Below are 20,940 nucleotides of genomic sequence, written 5' to 3' on the forward strand. Positions count from 1 at the left end.
ATTCGCACTGTGCATGCATGCAAAAGTAAGGAATCAGCAAAATTTATATTAAATTTTCAAAACATGAAACTAAGTTTGTATTATTTTAAAATTAGGAATATGTCATTTTAAAATTATAAATAAATTCAATTTCTAAAAATATTAAAATTTTTTTTAAATTATTGAATAAAAGTATATTTTTTATAAAAGTAACATGACTTTGTCAATCCTTGAAATCTTATAAAAGATTATTTGTTTGAGAAACTCTGCGTTAAAGATATTTCATTCCATTTGCAAAAAGTAGCTATGAGTTGCAAAGTAATAGAGAACTCTCCAAAAAAGTGTGAAAAATATAAATGATATCTATTTAAAGTTACTCTGCCCCTAATTAACGCTTTTAGCTCGAAATAGTTTTCGTTGAAAATCATTATCGAGTCCTACAATCTCTATTTTTTCAGATTTCAAAATCATATGGTTTAAAAGTTGTTAAAGGGCATGGGTCCGGAGAGATCTCCAATTTGCTTGTAATAGAATTAAAAGAGAATTGTCCTTTGTATATATAAGCTTTTTTTAATTATTAATTCAAATTTTGTGTACTATTTTTCTGCACACCCAGTATAACTATCATTTATTTACATTTTCCTTTGTGTTTTTTCGTACGATTCATTTATGTGATATAGGAATAGAACGAATACAATAGAAATGTTTATAAATGTATAAAAAAGGAGAAGGGATATTTTTATCTTTCTTTAAACCAATTTGATGATTATAAACTTAACGTAATTAGTACTTACATATTTGATATTTCTACGTGAGTCATACAATTTTTTAATATTTTTTAACTGCTAATTAGGTGTGTGTTGTTTAGTTTTCAATTTTTCATTAAATTATTTAAAAAAAAGGTAATTTAAATATGTTTTTCTACAAAAATATTCAGTTTCTATATTCTCTCGGCTACAAGAAAATCATAAAAATGCAATAAAATCTGTCAAAATTTTAAGATGTTAAAAGTGATTAATCATAACTTTTATTACAATGATCAAATTGTTTCAATATTTAAGTTATTTCTTAGTAGTTAAGTATTGATAAAATTTATTATTTTTTTCCGAACTTTAGACACAATGTCGTCAAGAAAAACAGCTGGCCGTCGTACTACTGCTAAAAAACGAGCACAGAGAGCAACTTCCAATGTTTTCGCTATGTTTGATCAAGCTCAAATTGCTGAATTCAAAGAAGCCTTCAACATGATTGATCAAAATCACGATGGTTTCGTTTGTAAAGAAGATTTACATGATATGTTAGCTTCTCTAGGTAAAAACATGATTTATTGTTTTTTTTAGTCTTCCACGATTAATTTGAATATTATTTAGGTAAAAATCCAACAGATGATTATTTAGAAGCAATGATGGGTGAAGCACCGGGACCAATAAACTTTACAATGTTCTTAACACTATTTGGAGAACGTTTGCAAGGTACGGATCCTGAGGATGTTATTAAAAATGCATTTGGTTGTTTCGACGAAGAGAACAGTGGAAATTTAAATGAAGAACGTCTTCGTGAGTTATTAACATCGATGGGAGATCGATTCACCGATGAAGAAGTTGATGAAATGTATCGGGAAGCACCAATCAAAAGTGGTATGTTCGATTATATTGAATTTACTCGTATTTTGAAGCACGGCGCTAAGGAAAAAGATGAACAATAAATCGAATCAGAAGTATTACCTACCTACCTACCTGGCATAGGGTTATTGTTATTCAAGGGGATAACAGATACAAGTTACATTTATTGAAAATATTTGCATTTATATTAATTAATCCATTTTTTATGTAATAAACTATTTAAAAATAAAACATTACTAATTTTTATTATAAGTTTGTTCAGTTTTTTTAGCCTAGCCTAAACAAAATTTTATTTCATTGTCAACTAACTTTTTTACAGGATTTTAGATTTTTTTAAAAAGGGTTATTGACTTAAAATATGGGTGGAGTTATAATTAGCATAGTTTGGCATAGTGCCTGACTAGAAATGAAATAAAGAATTTTTTGCAAAAAATAGATACAACTTTAAAAAAATGCACAAAGGAGTAAAAAAATAATATTAAAATAAATATTTATTTCAAAAATGCTTCTAGTGTGCTATTACGTTTTAAAGTCGACACCAATGAATCGATTTACAGCTAAGGTAACACCCAGGCGTAATTACTTGAAAGGAAATTATTAATAAGTATTTATTTTAAAATTATTGATGACTTTTTTGTGCTTTTTTAAATTCATTTAAAAAAAATTCCACTTATAATTTTAAAAAAAGTTCTTAAAAAATGGAATCATTGAATCCCATCAAGGGAAGGTGTAAAATATACATTGGAATCAAGGGATAAAAATATTATCACAGACTGCTTGACGCTAAAATGAGGCGTAAGGTTATAATGAACACTACATTTTGAGCAGATTTTGAGGACAGTTTAAAGTTACTAACGCGTAGATAAAGGTATGGTCCATAAAAATTTATTATAAAAGGGGATACGCCCACGACTAGGTTTTATCTATGGATACGCCTATCCTTCACTCAGGAGTGACCGGGAAAGGATGTAGTATATATGTCAATACTCAATGTGTGTACTATTATTTGGGATATATTAGATTGTGATTACCAATAGACACGAATTTTGCAGCGGGCTCTTAATTTTACACAACCTACGGTGACTCTCCTTCACTTCTACATAACATATTCTAGGGAAATAAAGTTGTAATAAAATCCTACAAAATTATTGATAGTAATATGTATTTCTGTATTTTATTTCATAAATACAAAGATTGATTTTCATGCTGACGCTTAACGCTGTGTTTGATCGTCAAATTAGCTTAAGTACTCAGTTAAGGCCGTGCTGCCATCAGTGTTCTCAGACCATTTGTTAAAAAAGGTAGATTTGTTAAAAATAAGATAGACTCCGCAGTTTTATTTAAACTCGAATTTTACCGAATTAAAAACTTCATAACAATAGAGAATATTCATGTATTTTTTTTATATTTTTAATTCATTGTTTACACCGTTATAACAAAGTAAAAAATATAAATACTGTTTAAAAATGCTGTATTTAAGTGTAAAAAAATATTTAAAATACATTATAGTTATGAGATATTTAAAAGCAGTTTTTTTGCGCTCTCTGTTGATGACGTTTAAGTACGTGATCTGTCAAATTTGACAGTTCAATGTATAATTTACATTTAAAAAAAATGAATTTATAACACAGAATTTACACACTCGTTATTATTAAATTTTCTAATAAAAAGCCGTAGAATAGTATAATTTAATGAAATACCATATAAAATGTAAGTAAATAAAATCATACAGTATGTCAACAAATTTAACAAGCCCGTACTTTGATGTCACGTCCGTATAAAAATTTGAATTTCTGTTTTAGAAATTTTTTAATGCTCTCACTGAATTTGTACTTTTATTAATTAATTTTAAGTAATTAAAAAGATATTAATTACTAAAATAATGGTTTACTTGAAATGTCCAGTCATTAAAGTTACGGAAGAAAAATATTTGAGCCAAATTTAAATTTCATGAATATTCCCTATTAAAAATATTCCATACAATTTAATTAAATCATTACCATGTGTTTATGAAGTTAGGGTCGATATATCGACTTTCGATGTTACTAAACTTGTTTGTCTCCCATACAATCTGACGCTGGGCTAACTCATAAGTTTTTTCAGCTAAGGGAAACCCTAATTTGACGCTCAAAACCAACGTCATGGGGTTGGTTTATCATGGGGTTACATCTTAAGTCTATGATTTTATGACGTAACAAATAATCGTTGTCTATGGTTTATGTCAAATTGATGAAAATAAAATAAAATAATACGAAATAATAACATATGATGAAACCGTAAGCAAGTTATGTATAATTTTGTATAATTTAAAAAATTCTTAATATGTGTGATTGTTCAGTAACATAAGAAATGAACCATATGATTATTAGTAGTTGAATTTCAAATAAATTTCAAAAATGTATAAAGTAACTTTATTGAAATCTGCTCTGCAAAATACTTGGATAAATATTAAATTACATCCGAATAATCTTATTAAACCATCTTCTTGTTTGAAACTAAACAGCACAAAATACTCCACGAATCTCGAAAATAAAAGTATAAATTGGGAAAAAGTTTTAAATCAAAAGGTAAGTTTCATATTTGAAAGTATTCTTTTTCATAACTTTTTATAAAACATTTTCATTAGGCAAGAAAACAATTACATCGTGAGTTTCAAGGGGTTTGTGCTCTTCTTAGAAGATCTGGTTTACAGCACCCATTAAATTTACGGCATTTACACACATCATGTGCATTTAGTAACAAAGAATCGTCGGCACCTCCACCTCAGGGCCCACCAAAAAAACCGGATAAAGATGACGATACAAAAATCTCATCATTTTTAGCGAAAGTATTTTTATGGATGTTAACAGCTTATATGGCCATAGCAGTTATTTCTTTAATGTTCCCTGGTCCAAGTCAATCTGAGGTAGGTCATTAAAATTACGGGCGACCAAATTCCGTAATTAAAAATATTAAATGATTTACAGTCAATTCGGTATGTATCTTGGAATGAATTTGTTCACCATATGTTGGCTAAGGGTGAAGTCGAAGAAATTATTGTTCGACCGGATATTGACATTGTTACAATTATTTTATACGATGGAGCTGTTATCAAAGGTAAACGAGTCGATCAAAAAACATTTCATATGAATGTAGTGGATGTGGAAAAATTTGAAGAACGTGTTCGAGATGCTGAAAAGAAATTAAATATTAAAGACACCATTACCGTTTCATATGAAAGAGGAAGCGAGTCGATATCGAAACTACTTATGTCACTCTTTTTAGCTGGCTTATTGATGTCAATATTAGCAAGAGGGCGCAACTTTAGAGCACCCATTTCAATGGATACATTTGTAAGTGATAATAATTTATTTAATTATTGAGTTGAATGAAAAAAATTCAACTTGAATTGCCTTCTAATGCAAATTTTTTGCCATTTCGACAACTATGGTGATTAATGGTCAGGATTCAGCCGTCCACCAAATGGCATTTTTCGTAACGTTATTTATCTTACACCATTTTTAAATAATCGTAATAGGGCCTGTATGGAGGACGTTGAAACCTCCATACATGTTAATTGTACCTGCAGAAATATGCAGAGTATCAGATTCAGAATATTCGGGTCCCAAACCTTGGATCAATCAATCCTGGTAGAGATCCCGACGAAGAAGCTGTGAGATTTCCGCGTGGCGTCTGACCTCGACTACATACTTCTAATAAAAGTTTGGAAAATTTTGTAAAGTTACCAAACTTGTATTTATACATTTAATTTGTAACATTACAAAGATTTTAGAACAATTTTGTAGTTTTTAAATTTACCAAATAGTTTGTAAAAGACTGTTGTGGATCAGGCATTGAACGAGCGGATATATTTTCTTTGAACGGACGCTAATTAAATTTAATTTTATAGTCAAATTTTACTCGGGCAAAATTTACATTGGTTGATCCAGTTAGCGGACAAGGTAAAGGAGTGCGATTTACTGATGTAGCCGGATTACAAGAAGCTAAGACTGAAGTAATGGAATTCGTTGATTATTTAAAACGACCTGAACATTATAAATCATTAGGAGCGAAAGTACCCAGAGGGGCGTTATTACTTGGACCTCCAGGCTGTGGTAAAACTTTGTTAGCGAAAGCTGTAGCTACCGAATCTAGTGTACCATTCCTATCTATGAATGGATCTGAATTTATTGAAATGATCGGAGGATTAGGAGCTGCGCGAGTAAGGTATTTCATAAAAAATATTATTTTGAAGTATATGATCTAAATAAACTTAATTTTAGGGATTTATTCAAAGAAGCTAAAAAACGATCTCCGTGTATTATATATATTGACGAAATTGATGCAATAGGTCGTAAAAGAAGTGGTGGTGGTTCAGGTAATAATCCTGTGGATGGATCCAGTGGCGAAAGTGAACAAACATTAAATCAATTGTTAGTCGAAATGGATGGAATGGTTACTAAAGACGGTGTCATAATATTGGCTTCAACAAATCGAGCAGATGTGCTAGACAAAGTAAGCAAATTGTTGATTTAAAAAAATATTGTTTTAAACATTTCTTTTATCTTGTTTCTGGAATACATAAAGAAAACTCTAAAGTAATTTTTTTTGATTATTTCATAGGCATTACTTCGGCCTGGCAGATTTGATCGACACATTTTAATTGACTTGCCAACTTTAGAAGAAAGACAAGAATTATTCGAAACACATTTGAAAGGTATTTCTTTGGAAATGAAACCAGAGAGTTATTGTAAAAGAATGGCGTCATTGACACCTGGTTTTAGTGGAGCCGATATTGCAAATATATGTAATGAGGCCGCATTACATGCAGCTAGAAATAAACAAAAAAAAGTTACTAGTGCCGATTTAGAATATGCCGTTGAAAGAGTAGTTGGTAAGGTTTAAAAGTTATTATTATTTTTTAGATAAATGTTTTAAATCATTGAATTTTGGATATTTAGGTGGCACTGAGAAAAGAACGCACGCAATGTCGCCTCAAGATAGGAAAGTTGTTGCTTATCATGAATCTGGTCACGCTCTAGTGGGATGGATGCTGAAACACACAGATGCTCTATTAAAAATCACTATTGTGCCTCGTACATCTTTGGCTCTTGGATTTGCTCAATATGCACCTACAGATCAAAAGTTGTATACAACTGAACAAGTAAGATTTTTTATCGTGCTTTTTTCCCCTCAATAATAATAATAATAATGCAAAAGAGGAGTTCTGCAAATGGGACCCTAGCAACTAAACCAAGGAGTACTCTATGCCCTCCCTAAGACAAACGTGGGAGCCTCCCAACAATTATATTCAAGTCCTGCTATAAGGGTGCTGGGAAAATGCAGTCAGTACTCGAAGACTTGCTCGTTTTGACACAACCCATCTTACTTTTTAATACTTAAGATAAATTTTGTCATGGCTTAATCCTCCCTGTTTGCCCTTTTCCTCCTCAAATTTATTAATATAATTGCTATTATTTTAGCTATTTGATCGTATGTGTATGACATTAGGAGGCCGAGTAGCTGAATCATTAACATTTAATAGGATAACAACAGGAGCTCAAAATGATCTTCAAAAAGTAACAAAAATGGCGTATGCACAAATTCGAAAGTATGGTATGAATAAAACAGTTGGTTTATTGTCATTTGATGAAGGTGCACCAGATGAAAAACAAAGTGGAAGACGGCCGTATAGTAAAAGATTGACAGCAGTAATGGATGATGAAGCCAATAAACTAATTACTAAAGCATATTTAAGAACCGAAGAAGTATTAAGGAAAAATAAAGATAAACTCACACTGGTTAGTAACCCATAAAATACTTCCTTATGGACCTAAAATAATTACTGAGTCTTAGCACGCAGATTAAATTTGTTTGATGTTATATAATTTCATTTTTACAATTTGCGTGTAATCTTTTTTTCCCTTTTGGAATTGAAAATTACCAAAGGGTTTACTATATTTTTAAAGGAATATTTTCTTTTTCAGTTGGCCGAAGAGTTATTAAAAAAAGAAACTCTTAATTATGCCGATGTTGAGAAATTATTAGGACCCCCACCTCATGGACAAAAACGCTTAGTTGACTTTGCTGAATTTGATTTACCATTAAAAAGTGAGACCAACAACACTAGCGAAAAGGATCAAAATACAAATGAAAAAAGTGTAAATGCTGTCCCCAGCAATAAATAAATTTTTAAATCGTGTTTTGTAAATATTTTTTTGAATAAAGTATAGTTTTGTTATTTGAAATTTTTTTATTATTACTCGATTATTTATTAAACATAGACTAGCTCGACCCTAAAAACAGGCTAGAGATAAGTGATACAAAATCTTAGACCATTAAGTTATATAGACTGAGCGTCAAACGATTTTAAGCGTGCCAACATGTGAGGTAATTGCTTGGGTCAAATCCATCATGACGGTGGTGTATAAATGTAAAAACAAAGTGTTGTTGCCATATTTGTCATTGTAGATTCGTAAGAAAAAATGTAAAGTAATACGTGAAAACTATTTTTTGAAGCCAGAAAGCGAAAAAGTTCAGTGAAATCACGATGTTTTATGTTAAACATTTTGTGATATGGAAATTTGACATTCAGTATATGTTTTTTGATAGATGTATCTAGCTGACCCAAGCAATTACCCCAGACGTAGGCACATCTCTCACAGTGAGTCTATTTTTCGTCATTAGCCAATTTAATAAAGGGATAAGGAAGATCTAGCGTAGACAGGAAAAAATAGACTAGTGAATACAAATACAACATTATTCCACAGGGCCGGATTAACAAGTAGGCAGAATAGGCAGTTGCCTGGGGCCCCCGAAAAATGAAAAAGACTTCTAAAATTTCTTACAAACATAAAATTCTAGAGAGTTAAAGGAAAATATAATCAGAACTGAAATTAAATTTTACTCAAATAAATAAAACTCAATTGACCGCATTCAAAAGGCGACGACCGACGAACTAGACAAGGTTCCTAAAAGGTGAAGAAGTGAATATTGAATAGTAAAAAAGAATTATCTCAAAATGTACACTGGTTTTTATGAAAGATATTAGTTTGTATTTTTTAATCGAAAAAAGATGGGAACGGGCGTGAAAAATCCGAAAAGAATAATCCGGTCCTGGTATTCCAAAGTATTCAACTACTAATGCAACCATAGTTCTTCAACTGTTCGTGCTGGATTGTCCTGATAAACTTTACTCTTGAGGTAACCAACAAGAAAAAGACAGAGGTATAACTAAAGTTTATTTTTCCTGAAATCATCCCTCGCGCTTTTTATAACATCGATCCGCCTAGAAAACAACATGGGCGTGCCGTGAGAGTGAGAACTCGGGGCAGTTGCTTCCCCCTGCACTTGAACTTTCCTTTGATTTAATTGTCTATGTATGCATTAAGAGGAAGAAAATAGTTATCTAAAAGCTTAAAATTAAATATGTCAAATGTTGACATTCTTCATCTCGCCAGACAACGACAGGGACGGGTGGAATGCCATTATCACAAACGTTTGTTTATCAAACATGGTACCTACTTCATTGATTGATTGCATTGTAAAATAATGTTGAATTAATGAAAATTAGGGACAAAAAAAATTTTTGATTTTATATTTATATAATAAATTACAGCAAATTAAAAGCAAACCATTTTTATTAAAACAAAAAATTAATTAAACTAAACAATTAATTAATACTTGCTTAAAAAGGACATTTTATATTCATTGCAAGGAAAACCCGAATAATAATTTTTTTAAAGCATTTATCAGCATTAATTTTTGAGAATTTGAAATAAAAACATGATATTATTTTTGATAAGTTATATATCAACGTTGGTGGTCTTCTAAAACGACATTCTCTAGTTTTCATATTTTGTTTAAAACTTTTTAGTTTGTTCTAAGAAACAATTAAGTTTAGTCATCGAATTTAAATGGCGCGCTATACGCAGGTAATAAATTGACAAACAGGCTAAGCACATATGAATACATCTCCTTTTAACCAACTGAATAAGATACAGATAACAAGTGCAGACTGTAGAGAATATTGTTGAAAATAAACTTCCTATAAGTTCAGAACTTAGTTTCGATTTACATAAAATGTTTAGATATTTTAAGTTATTTTATTGAATATCAGTGTTAATTGTTATAGTATAAATGTTTTAATTAGTTTTTGTATAAAAGGAAGTAAGTAATTATTAAATGTAATTAATTTTTTGTGTATGAATATTTTAAGTCAGAAAATGTCCTGAGGCATTATTATTTATTAATTACGTTTAGTGATGCATATTCGCGCGTCACACAGTCTAGAAGATTTAAGTAGTGAATTTTTTATTTGAAATAAATACATGAATATTAAATAGAATTGATATTTCGTCAATTCCGAAGAAATACGATCTCTTTCATTCTGTTATTTCCTTAATTTAAATTGAACGTAGGATAAGGCAACTTAAATTGTGTACTCAGTTTATATGGCTGGATAAAAGTAATATAATGTTTCCAGTCTATCATTACATGAGATCTACAAAATATTTGAAAAAAATTTTTCATATTGCTCTGGACAAGAGGAATTCCCATTCTATTTTTAATATCACTTTCATAATTACATCAATATCATTATTAGATAAATTTTAGTATTTCAAGGAAGTAGTGTTTTGAGAAGTTAGTATAACGAGAATAATTTCTATGCGGTTACGTTTCATAGGTTGCCTATAAATGAAATTATCAATGTAACATTTTCTTTTGAAATTTTTTTATAAGGAATGACTGGCAGACTGTTTTACTGCGCCCCAAGAACGTATATATTAAGGACATGAAACCTATGACGAGCTATAAGCGCCCGAAGGTGAATTTAAGGCGCTTATCTGAGCGGGGTCTAATTATCGTCCGTTGCGTACTTTGTACTGCGCATCAAGTTGTCTAAGTGATTGAAAACAATTGAAATTGTTCACATTAACAAAAGACAGCCTGATGCGCAGTACAAAGTACGCAACGACCGACTCGCCCAAATAGGCACCATTTTCCCTGCTGTCGTATGATTTGGCCTGTCGTATGCCCCCCCCCCCTACCGAGTTGCATTGATCAATTTGGGCTTGTCATAATGACTCTTGAATAGTTTATTTGGGGTGTAATATATTCGGTAGAAAAGAGCATTTGAGTAAAGCTCTTCATCCGGTACTCAAATCAACTTGGCTCTGTTATCCAATACCAGACAACCCAGTTCGTCGAAGTATTTAAGGACAATCACGATCAAAATCTAGAAGTTTCTAAGGATTGAAATGCCGCCAAGCAAATATATCCGACCTATTTTTGCTTGAAAAGCACGCGTATTGATCAAGAAAAAACACTTTCTGTAAAGTGGCCTTGTAAAATGGTTGAAATTGAGCTCCCTTTTTTGTTAAATGATCAATGCATACACTAATACTTCGTGAATTACTTTCTTTTGGCGAGGCTACTAATCTTTCAACGATTTTTTTCAAAAGTGCTGCGTTTTCTAATGAGTATGATACTGTCATGTATGTTATCGGTCTGAAACGCAGCAGGGAATTTTCGGATGCTTTGACCTCTTGATAACATTAATAATTATAAAACAGTTCAGCAAAAATTATGTATTTATTGAAAATCAAAAATACTTAATTGCGGCATGTTCGAAGTGGTAGACAAGCTCATCAGTGCAGTATTTTTATCGGACAAAATATTTATTGTTTAATAATTATTAATGTTATCAAGTGGTCATAGAATCCAACAAATTCCCTGCTAAGTTTTTTCAAACCGATAGCTTAGATATGACATTATAATGCTCATTTGAAAACGTAGCAAGTTTGGTAGAGTCATCAAACGGAAGCCACTCACGAAGTTTCAAGTGTATATTAATCATTTAACGAAAAGGTCCCGTGGACTAAATGATAAGATTTAGAGTCTTTTGTAAAATGATTAGAATATATTTCTCGGAATTAATCGACTTATTTTGGTTTTTACAGATTTAAACGAAGAGGAATCAAGAGTATTTTATATTAACTTTTTACAGTTTTAAGCAATTGTGATGTCATTAGTTGAATTCTTCTTATAGGTAATTATAATTTTTACAAATAATTAATTTCACACGATGGCTGCGGCCAGTATTTTCGATAAATTAATAGTCCGGTCGATTAAAATTTAAACTCTCGATGCATTAGTGGTCATTTGTTTTCAAGTTATCATTCTGCTGTTCTAATGCGATAGTTTTCGGACACCATGCACATAAAAAATAATCATTTTGAAATTTTTTTTAGGAGTTATATCACAAATAAAAATGCATTGGTCATCAGCTTTATATACCGGAGGTATAATAATTACATTATTCCTCCTAATCATAATATCCACAGACGTTTCAAATGGTTGCAACGAAGCTGTTTGTGCAAGTATTGTGAGTAAATGTATGCTGACACAATCCTGCAAATGTGATTTAAAAAATTGTACCTGTTGCAAAGAATGTTCAATATGTTTAAGTGAATTTTACAGTGAATGCTGTTCTTGTGTCGGTGAGTATATATATTTATATCACCCTGCCAATTAAAAATTTCAGGATCAGGAACAATTAATTATATAGGATATTGAGAGAGTCAATTTTTCTGTCTAACAAGAAGAGACGCGCGCTAAACACACAATAGCGTCCAATTAACCTTAGCCCTAATATTTATTCTTTGTAATCTCATACAGTTTCTTTATAATTTTGGTAAGAGATCGATGAGATGAACAATAAATTATTATTTTTATTTTAGAAATGTGTCCGAAACCGAATGAAACTAATTATCATATGTTAAGCGTGAACAGTCATGTTGAAGATTTGAAAAATAGTAGTGTTGAAGGATTATTTAATGCATTAACTGAAGAACCTGATCCAGAAAGTCGTTGGATTGTTTTTAACTATCCAAATGATTTTAGTAATTTTCAATCAGTGTTTTCCTCGAAACATGAAGATCCATTTTTATGTAAGTATAAATTATATCTGTTATTTTCTCGATTACAATTACTTATATTTGTATTAAAAATTCGACTAATAGAATATAAGAAGCCTTAACTACCTTCGAAGACAACGATTTCCACTAAGGTTTACACCTGCCCTTGTTTTTATATACTAAGCATTATTTTATGTATTCTTTTTATAGTAACTTATTAAAATTATCGTATTTTGGTCTTTTTTATTTTAGTGTCCGTTGATAAAAATACAGTACTTCCAAATTGTACTGTAGCATTTATGACACAATGTATGAGCTGGAATAAATGTAAACAAAATTGTTTAAGCATGGGAGCATCAAGTTATCGATGGTTCCATGATGGTTGTTGTGAATGTGTTGGAAAAACATGCATTAATTATGGCATAAAAGAGAGCAGGTAATTATTTTTTTAAATTTATTCTTTTAAATCTACTATTTGGCGCACCCCGATTGTGTGCATATTGCTTTATCAAGAACCTAGTTTTTTTTTAAATTTTAAATGTATAACTTTATGTTTTTTAGATGTCCCGAATGTAATGCTATTGACGAAATTGATGATCTTGCAGATGAAATCGATTATGGAGAATTTCATTACGAGTCACAAAGTTTAGGAGATATGTAATCTCAAAAGTATATTAACTCATTTTACATGTTCTAGCGAATTTTCTTTAAGAAAATTTAGCTATTTTATTATTCAAAAGAAATGTCTGTTTTTAAATGTTAATTTTTACAGTAATCGTTTATATTACTTATAAAATGTATTTATAAAATAATGTAATAATTGTACTTGCCATTCAATTTGCTTCAAGTTTTTTTAGATCGTTATTTATACATATTTTTTAGGAAATGAGGCAGCCCTAATTATAAATGAAGATACTACTTAGACCATTTAGACTCTAGATAGTCTAAAGGATACTACGATTCTTTAGCACCTTGATTTGAATGATTCTTTTGATGGGTAATAGTGAATAGAGTTCACCGACTGAATGTTTTTACTAATCCGACACGGAAATCGTAAAATTTCCGATAATTAAGGCTCGCTCATTATTATAAAAAGAAAATCTATAAATATCGGTCTTAAAGAATGTAAAATGAGATATTTTTGTTATCAAACAAAATTGTTTAGCCATATATTTTTTATATTTGTATTAAGTCAGTTTTTAATGTGTATATTGCTTTTTAAATAAAAAAATATTATAAATAATAATCATTATTGCTGCCAATGTATTCAAGGTCATTGTCAAATAATACTTCGGTTAAATTTTTGATATTTGTTTATATAAATAAAAATTGAAAGATTTAAGTGAAACTCACGTTAAGACCAATTCATAGAGATAATATCATAAAGCTGCTAAGTCTTAGTCAGCGCCCAAACGGTTGATCGCAGTAGAGAGAGAGATTGGTAAAGTAGGCGTGTAAAGCTGTCTTCGTCTCTCTTATAAGTATACCATTTCTGTCCTTCTCTACCTCTGTCATTCTGGCCAAGGCTATATAAGTAGCCTCTGTGATATTATCCCTGTGGACCAACTAAGAATTTATTCCACGAATTTCTAGACAGTTATTGTTGTGTGCATAACTGCTGTCATGTAAAAGCAAATGCGCTACAAACCACCTATTTCTACCGAACACCTCAATTGCTTTGCTTGGTTTAAAAAAGACGTCCGCCTCGTGGTAGTTTGCGTTAGGCTGCCAATACCAACCAAGAATATTAATTCTTAATCAAATGTTAAGATTTTAATTTTACTGCACATTACTTAATTGTCAACATTTTTATATAATATCTTTGCACATAGGAAATATCCGGTGAATATCGTTTACGATAATATCTCCGTTTTCTGTAAGTGTCCATTATTGAACGCAAGGCCTTAAAAATTCAGAACCCAACCAACTCATTTACAGTCGACAAAGTCAACCCAATCAACTCGTATTTACAACAAGAGTTACATATACCTAATAACAACTTTTAAAAAAAAATTAGACTGCTGCTGGATTCGAACTAAGTAATCACTAAAATAACACATATAACGCCACGCCTCTATCGACTGAGCTATTCGATCTTCTTTAATTTTTAAAATATTACATACACAATTCTAAAATACATGTCATAGTTTGTGTCAACCCAATACATACTGTCGCGATCGCATTCTCTGTTGATTTAGTTGTTATTTAGCACCCGTTAACTTTTTTCTGTGTTAAGCAAGAGACTGGTTATGTATTCAAATTTATAAAAGAATAGCCGTGAGCATAAAAAAAGCGTTTTGCTTTTTTAATCACCACGTTTTCTGCTAAACAAGGTAAAACATAAAGGTAAAACAAGGGCAATAATTCAAGGAATTTTTAATAGTTTCATATTTTGGCGGTGAAGTTAGTAGTCCAGTACCAGTACTGATGAAATTACGTTTTATTAAGTTTTTATTTGATGAAGAAATTACTTAATAAACGTTTTATATCTTCCCAAATCTAAATCAACAAAAATTTGACTTTGTATTTTGTTTTTCTTGAAACTACGCTTTAAATATTGCACACAGCTTGACAGACCATAAGTGACAGATATTATTCAAAGTACAGTTGTTAATGGGTGACTTCATGAGTCCATCCAAATTGAAAGTTGGATAAAAAATTATTTATAAATTCAGAATTTTCATAATTCAAAATCAAACAACCAAAATAATATTAAAGACCCCCTAATCAATAGTTAAAATTTATTTACTATGTAGAAAAAGTAAAAAATAAATCTGGAATTTATAAATTCCAACACATTTAACTAATAAAGAATAATGTCGATAATGTAAAGTCTTGTGGTAATATAATTTTAGGATTTTTTTATCTATTTGTTTTTGTGACCTCGAATATTTCTTATTTTATTTTTGATTACTCTGTAATGTTTTAATTACAAGTTGGTTGGGTTGAGTTTATCGACTACAGAGGAATTGGTTAGGTTCTGAAGATTTTAGCCCTTGCGTTAAAAAATGGGGCACTATTAAAGAAAACGGAGATATTATAATTATAAATAATATTCATTATAAATATAAATATTTTTTCCGGGTCTATTTTACTCATTAAAAATCTATTTTTCCTGGTCTATTTTTGCCGGATCTATTTTTTTTCCTAGATTTCATGCAGATTAGATGTTTATACCCTCTTCAACCGTCATTATAGTTGCCAAAGTTCCGCCTATTTCTTGGAGTTTCTAACTAGTCACAACTGCAACTATATGAACGTACCCACTAATACCAACTTAATTACCCATTTGTAATAAAGTAGACTGCTGATTATGCTGAATGATTAGTGATTCTTGCTTGAATCATCATGCATTACATTAGTTTTACCTCCATTTTCATTTCACAAATGATAATAATTTCATTATAAGTAAATACAATAAAATAATGTTAAAAAGTGAAAATTCAGTGATACAGTTAATATTTAGATGACAAACTGATTTATCTAGAAAATGTACGCGTTTGTGTCATTTTTAAGTAATTGTGTTTATTATAAAGAAAATTTTACCTTGACGTGTATGAAAAAGAAAAATCATTTAAAATCATTTGAGTATATAATTGATGCGAGTATTTTGTCAAATACTAAACATGTATCAAAATCCTCATAGTTTTCGTTTTTTGGATAAAAAATCACAATCGGAAATAATCTCTTTAATTAGCACATTAGATAAAACTAAAATCACTCCTAATAACGTTCATTTTGTTTTGATATTCGCCCTTAGGTTTGTAAACGCATGTAACGAATGCTATGTGATAAAATAAATCTTTCTGTAGTGTTACGTAGTGGTTATTTCGAATTCATCTGTTGTAGAATTATACTCTTCGGTGGTAGTGAATCGTCTGTACAATTTTGTTGGAAACTCTTGGAATTAATTCAATCATTAAAACTACCTTTAGAGTCTTTGATATCAGTTCAATTGATCCACGATGTGTTGAGAGATGATATAATACAAGAATCGCCTGAAGTACGAAATAAAATTATATCTTGGATTTTAAATAACATCGATTCGACAGGTATTTAATCAATTTTCAATAAATCATTTATAAATAAAGTATATTAAGCTTAGTCTCAAGTTTGTAACGCTTAAAAATATTGATGCTACGAAAAAAATTTTGGTGTAGGTGTTCATAGAATCACCTAATTAGTCCATTTCCGTATGTCTGTCTGTCTGTTGCCTGTCCGTCTGTCATCACGATTACTCAAAAACGAAAAAAGATATCAAGCTGAAATTTTTATTGTGTGCTTAAGACGTAAAAAGTGAGGTCGAGTTCGTAAATGAACAACATAGGTCAATTGGGTCTTGAGTCCGTAGGACTCATCTTGTAAACCGTTAGAGATAGAACAAATGTTTAAATGTAAAAAATGTTCCTTATAAAAAAATAAACAACTTTTGTTTGAAACAATTTCTTGTAAACATCACTGTTTACCCACGAGGGCGCTAATTAGGTGAACATTTTGTAGTATGTATTAATATGGGAATATCAATTATGTGTGTGTGGCTATTTAAGAGTGGAAATCTTTCTTTATTTACGTGACGTCAAAAAACAAACGATTGCGTCATCGAAAGTGTCTATACATGATATTTCAACAATTAACTCAGTCAATTGTTTGTTTTCACTTGTATTTATTTATTTTAATTAATTATTGTTTATTAATCATGATTAATTACGTATTTTTTAGAAATTAAAATGGCGGTGAAACAAAAAGTTGTGGAAAGTTTGGGTCCTAAAGGACCCAACAATCATTATACATTGGATGAATTACAAAATATCATCCAATACTTAAATTTAATTCGTTCACAACCAGACATTATGCCTCAGAGTGATGAATTAGAAAAACTATGTCAAAATTTGGTACTACGTTTAGGCAAATTTCAAATGCCTAAAGATATATCTGGAATTTCAGCTTTTATGAATCATGTGGAAGAAATTAAAGACTTTTTAAATCAAGTATATGAGACTGCACCAACTGTAATGCGCGTTACCATGTTAAGCGCAGTTTATAAAAGTATATCTGAGTCTCAGGGTGATGCTGGACCTGGCTTAGCAGTAGTTTTGCAGTTAATAGACACAAATTTTATAACAGATGCCGTACGATGGATTTTAGGTCCTAAACATGATGATTTTAGTCTTGTTCGAGGCTTAAATGTTTTGGTTGGTTGGTTGTTTCAATGGACCAGACAACCTCAATTGGGAAAATGGGTCGTGGCCTTTATGAACGGCTTACGTGCTCAAGGAAGATATCGTGTTTTGGAACAGGTAATTTTTATTCTTATATCGTTTTTAGAAAGCATTCTCAATAAATATCAAAACAAAACCATTATTCCATTATTTATTTCAAACTTCTATCATTAATACACTAGACGTATACTAAATAAAAATGATCTCTTAACATTAAATCATCCTCATTCAAACAACACAATTCTCAAATTATTGGAATAATTTTTGTTATAGGTAGCTGTAGAACGAATTAAAAACATGATTCCAATGCTGCGCCTACCTGTTTATCGATCTAGCGTATCGACTGTCTTGTTTCACATGTTATGTTCAATGCAACACTCACCATCAATATTTTTAATCGCTGCTGAACAATTTCCACCAATTATAGAAGCATTACGAAAGGAAAATTCCGAATGTAGTATGCAATGTTTACAAAGCATTGTAGATGTGTGTACAGCCCTTATGGATCATTTTCCGAATTATGAAAATCATTACGAAAACTTACGTATTGCTTTACAAGATGAGAAACCATCAGAACATTATAGAAATTTACTGAACATACCATCATGGTCTAATGGTACGGAATTAGAATTGGCAGTACATAATGTACCTGGAAAAGTAGGATTAATTAATTTAGGTAATACTTGTTATATGAATAGTGTTTTACAAGCTTTATTCATGACACAATCGTTTCGCAATGACATATTAGTATGTCCATATATAATACGACCTATTGAAGGGTTACAATCATTGTTTGCATTGTTACAATTTTCAAAACGATCAGCGGTTCAACCCCCTGATGCATTATTATCAATTCGACCGCCTGGATTTCTACCTGGCCTACAACACGATAGCTCCGAGTATATGGGCTATTTATTAGATACATTACATGAACAAGAGAAGCCACAACATGCTGCAAGATTCAATTCAAATGAGGGGGCACAATCTGCTTCACTAACAATCGTTCAACGTACATTCGGTGGACAAGCGATCACTACTTACAGTTGTAACACCTGCGGCGGTGAAAGTGTACAGACAGATCCATTTCGTGATATACAACTATCATTTCCAGTGAATGCAAGTCGTGATAATTCTGTACAAGCATTACTTGAATTTTATTTAGAACCGGAACAATTATGTGGGGAAAATCGATATTGGTGTGATCGTTGTGGAGCATTAAGTAATGCGGAGCGAATTTTACGGGTTACGCAATGTCCGAAACATTTAATTTTAACATTAAAACATTTTCGTTATGATCCAAAATCTCAACAACGAGCGAAATTGTTCCAAAGAGTTTGTTATGATCCTGTGATAACTTTAAATACTTCTCGATATGATTTATATGCAGCTGTTGTACATTCAGGACCAAGTGTGGATTCTGGACATTATTATACATATGCAAGAGATAATTTAGGTATTTGGTATAAATTTAACGATAGTTTTGTGAGTCGAACTTCCATGGATGAACTATCATCTCTTCAACAACCATCCACACCGTATGTACTATTTTATCAAAAACAAGATGTGGCACAATCACAACCTATTCTATTTGAATCGTTGGGCAATACATTACAAGCAGTTGTGAATCGTGATTTAACTGCTTATGCTGCAGAATCACGTAATCGTATTCAACAGTCACCATCACCAATATTACGAAAACATGACGATGATGATGAGCCACCATCTAGTTGTGGTGGAAGTGGTGATTTTAATTCAAACAATTCGAATAGATTTGTATATTAAAAAGAATATTTAAATGTTATAAGAAAATAATCAGATTTTAAAATTGTATTTTTTATTTAGACTGAATTTTTCTCCACTTCGAACTCTATTTAAAAGAAATAATTGTATTACATAAAAATAAAATAAATCCCCTACTATTTATATTATTTATATAATTTGATTTCTCAACACCTACATGGACGTATGAACATTGACTTCTCAATTTTCTTTTGTTGATTCCTTAGCTGAATGTCAAAGGTACGCTGTTTCTGGTATCGTCACACTTTGAACTGCCCGCATGCCACAAATTCTAATAATTGGTGATTCTCAAAATTTTGAAAGATTAGTACTCACTCAATTTCAAGTATAAAATGATTTATTTTTGATAGATCTTGGACATTTGGAGACTTGTTTTAGTTATTTGCAATTAACGCTTAGGCCTGGCAATGTATCACGACTACTGCAGGAGCTGTCACAGTGGTGACGAGGAGGAGACAATGTCTCATCTTCTCTGTCACTGCCCAGCTCTTGTCATGAGGAGATGGACTTACTTGAATCAGTCTCTCTTTGACGACCTCTCCGACCTAAAGTCAGTCGACGTCAAACCCCTCTTGCTGTTCTTAAACATCTCCAAATGGTTCGTGGAGTAGTGGCCGGGAATGGGCCAACCCATTTACGGTAACCCTAACCTATTTGCAATTACTCCAGTAAACGAGGAGAAAAAACACGAAATCTCTTAAATTTTGACCTATTGCACCGATTTCAATGAGAATTTGGTATTAAGCTTTGACTAGATCAAAAATTATATAATGGCGAGTGGTATTTTTGCTCAGGGGGTGGTAACCACACCTTTTACAGGGTGGAAAAATATATGAACCAAGAAAGAAAATCATTTTTCTTATGGGTCACTCAAACATGACTATTTGTTAAAGCTAAACGCTCTCAATTTAAAATCTTGTCCTTAAAAAAGTTTATTTTTAATTAAATTTTTAATTTAAAACAAGTGAAAACAAACAATTGACTGAGTTAATTGTTGAAATACCATGTATAGACAGTGTTGATGCGCAATCGTTTGTTTTTTTGACATCACGTAATTAACAAAAGATATCCACTTTTAAATAGACACACACACAACTGATATTCCTATATTAATACATATTATTAAATTTCCGCCTAATTTGCGCCCTCGCGGGTAAACAGTGATGTTTACGAAAAAATGTTTCAAACAAAAGTTGTTTATCTCTAACGGTTTACAAGATGGGTCCTACGGACCCAAGACCCAATTGACCTATGATGCTCATTTACGAACTTGACCTCACTTTTTACGTCCTGAGTACGCTGTAAAAATTTCAGCTCGATATCTTATTTCGTTTTTGAGTTATCGTGTCCACAGACGGACGGACGGACGGACGGACGGACAACCGGAAATGGACTAATTAGGTGATTTTATGAACACCTATG

General features: G+C 31.2%; 4 protein-coding genes across 6 annotated transcripts; all 4 read left to right on the plus strand.

Annotated features, from left to right (window-relative positions):
* Positions 1-758: 758 nt before the first annotated feature.
* LOC123295388 (myosin regulatory light chain sqh) lies at positions 759-1,811 on the plus strand. Of its 2 annotated transcripts, none has more exons than XM_044876725.1 (3): positions 759-881; positions 1,096-1,290; positions 1,350-1,811. In XM_044876725.1, the coding sequence occupies exons 2-3, from the start codon at positions 1,101-1,103 to the stop codon at positions 1,682-1,684; spliced, it is 525 nt and encodes a 174-aa protein (XP_044732660.1). In that variant the 5' UTR covers positions 759-881; positions 1,096-1,100; the 3' UTR covers positions 1,685-1,811. The 2 variants fall into 2 exon arrangements, with proteins under 2 accessions (XP_044732660.1, XP_044732661.1); XM_044876726.1 differs by having other exon boundaries at positions 855-878; positions 1,094-1,290.
* Positions 1,812-3,851: 2,040 nt separating this feature from the next.
* Positions 3,852-7,776, plus strand: LOC123295359 (paraplegin). Its single transcript, XM_044876686.1, has 9 exons — positions 3,852-4,168; positions 4,228-4,506; positions 4,568-4,933; positions 5,491-5,807; positions 5,864-6,095; positions 6,204-6,474; positions 6,542-6,744; positions 7,064-7,381; positions 7,568-7,776. Exons 1-9 carry the CDS (start codon positions 3,998-4,000, stop codon positions 7,766-7,768), a joined length of 2,358 nt encoding a protein of 785 aa, XP_044732621.1. The 5' UTR covers positions 3,852-3,997; the 3' UTR covers positions 7,769-7,776.
* Positions 7,777-11,542: 3,766 nt separating this feature from the next.
* On the plus strand, positions 11,543-13,741 carry LOC123295383 (protein twisted gastrulation-like). Its single transcript, XM_044876720.1, has 5 exons — positions 11,543-11,631; positions 11,834-12,082; positions 12,323-12,532; positions 12,752-12,935; positions 13,061-13,741. Exons 2-5 carry the CDS (start codon positions 11,854-11,856, stop codon positions 13,158-13,160), a joined length of 723 nt encoding a protein of 240 aa, XP_044732655.1. The 5' UTR covers positions 11,543-11,631; positions 11,834-11,853; the 3' UTR covers positions 13,161-13,741.
* A 2,127-nt stretch (positions 13,742-15,868) lies between these two features.
* LOC123295358 (ubiquitin carboxyl-terminal hydrolase 35) lies at positions 15,869-19,628 on the plus strand. 2 transcript variants are annotated; one of them, XM_044876685.1, is made up of 4 exons: positions 15,869-15,991; positions 16,349-16,551; positions 17,219-17,796; positions 17,992-19,628. In XM_044876685.1, the coding sequence occupies exons 3-4, from the start codon at positions 17,227-17,229 to the stop codon at positions 19,498-19,500; spliced, it is 2,079 nt and encodes a 692-aa protein (XP_044732620.1). In that variant the 5' UTR covers positions 15,869-15,991; positions 16,349-16,551; positions 17,219-17,226; the 3' UTR covers positions 19,501-19,628. The 2 variants fall into 2 exon arrangements, with proteins under 2 accessions (XP_044732620.1, XP_044732619.1); XM_044876684.1 differs by lacking the exon at positions 15,869-15,991 and adding an exon at positions 16,065-16,259.
* The last annotated feature ends 1,312 nt before the right edge of the window (positions 19,629-20,940 follow it).

This window comes from Chrysoperla carnea, chromosome 3 (genome assembly GCF_905475395.1).
Source record: "Chrysoperla carnea chromosome 3, inChrCarn1.1, whole genome shotgun sequence".
NCBI lineage: Eukaryota > Metazoa > Arthropoda > Insecta > Neuroptera > Chrysopidae > Chrysoperla > Chrysoperla carnea.

What these genes read in the sequence shown, in the direction of transcription:
- LOC123295388 (XM_044876725.1), top strand. Translation starts at nt 1,101, where the DNA reads ATGTCGTCAAGAAAAACAGCTGGCCGTCGTACTACTGCTAAAAAACGA. An exon ending in TGATATGTTAGCTTCTCTAG is followed by an intron (nt 1,291 to 1,349) that starts GTAAAAACATGA and finishes AATATTATTTAG; the next exon opens with GTAAAAATCCAACAGATGAT.
- LOC123295359 (XM_044876686.1), top strand. Translation starts at nt 3,998, where the DNA reads ATGTATAAAGTAACTTTATTGAAATCTGCTCTGCAAAATACTTGGATA. An exon ending in TTAGGAGCTGCGCGAGTAAG is followed by an intron (nt 5,808 to 5,863) that starts GTATTTCATAAA and finishes ACTTAATTTTAG; the next exon opens with GGATTTATTCAAAGAAGCTA. An exon ending in TGCCGTTGAAAGAGTAGTTG is followed by an intron (nt 6,475 to 6,541) that starts GTAAGGTTTAAA and finishes TTGGATATTTAG; the next exon opens with GTGGCACTGAGAAAAGAACG.
- LOC123295383 (XM_044876720.1), top strand. Translation starts at nt 11,854, where the DNA reads ATGCATTGGTCATCAGCTTTATATACCGGAGGTATAATAATTACATTA. An exon ending in ACATGAAGATCCATTTTTAT is followed by an intron (nt 12,533 to 12,751) that starts GTAAGTATAAAT and finishes TTTTTATTTTAG; the next exon opens with TGTCCGTTGATAAAAATACA. An exon ending in TATGGCATAAAAGAGAGCAG is followed by an intron (nt 12,936 to 13,060) that starts GTAATTATTTTT and finishes TATGTTTTTTAG; the next exon opens with ATGTCCCGAATGTAATGCTA.
- LOC123295358 (XM_044876684.1), top strand. Translation starts at nt 16,099, where the DNA reads ATGCGAGTATTTTGTCAAATACTAAACATGTATCAAAATCCTCATAGT. An exon ending in GTTTTGATATTCGCCCTTAG is followed by an intron (nt 16,260 to 16,348) that starts GTTTGTAAACGC and finishes CATCTGTTGTAG; the next exon opens with AATTATACTCTTCGGTGGTA. An exon ending in AAATAACATCGATTCGACAG is followed by an intron (nt 16,552 to 17,218) that starts GTATTTAATCAA and finishes CGTATTTTTTAG; the next exon opens with AAATTAAAATGGCGGTGAAA.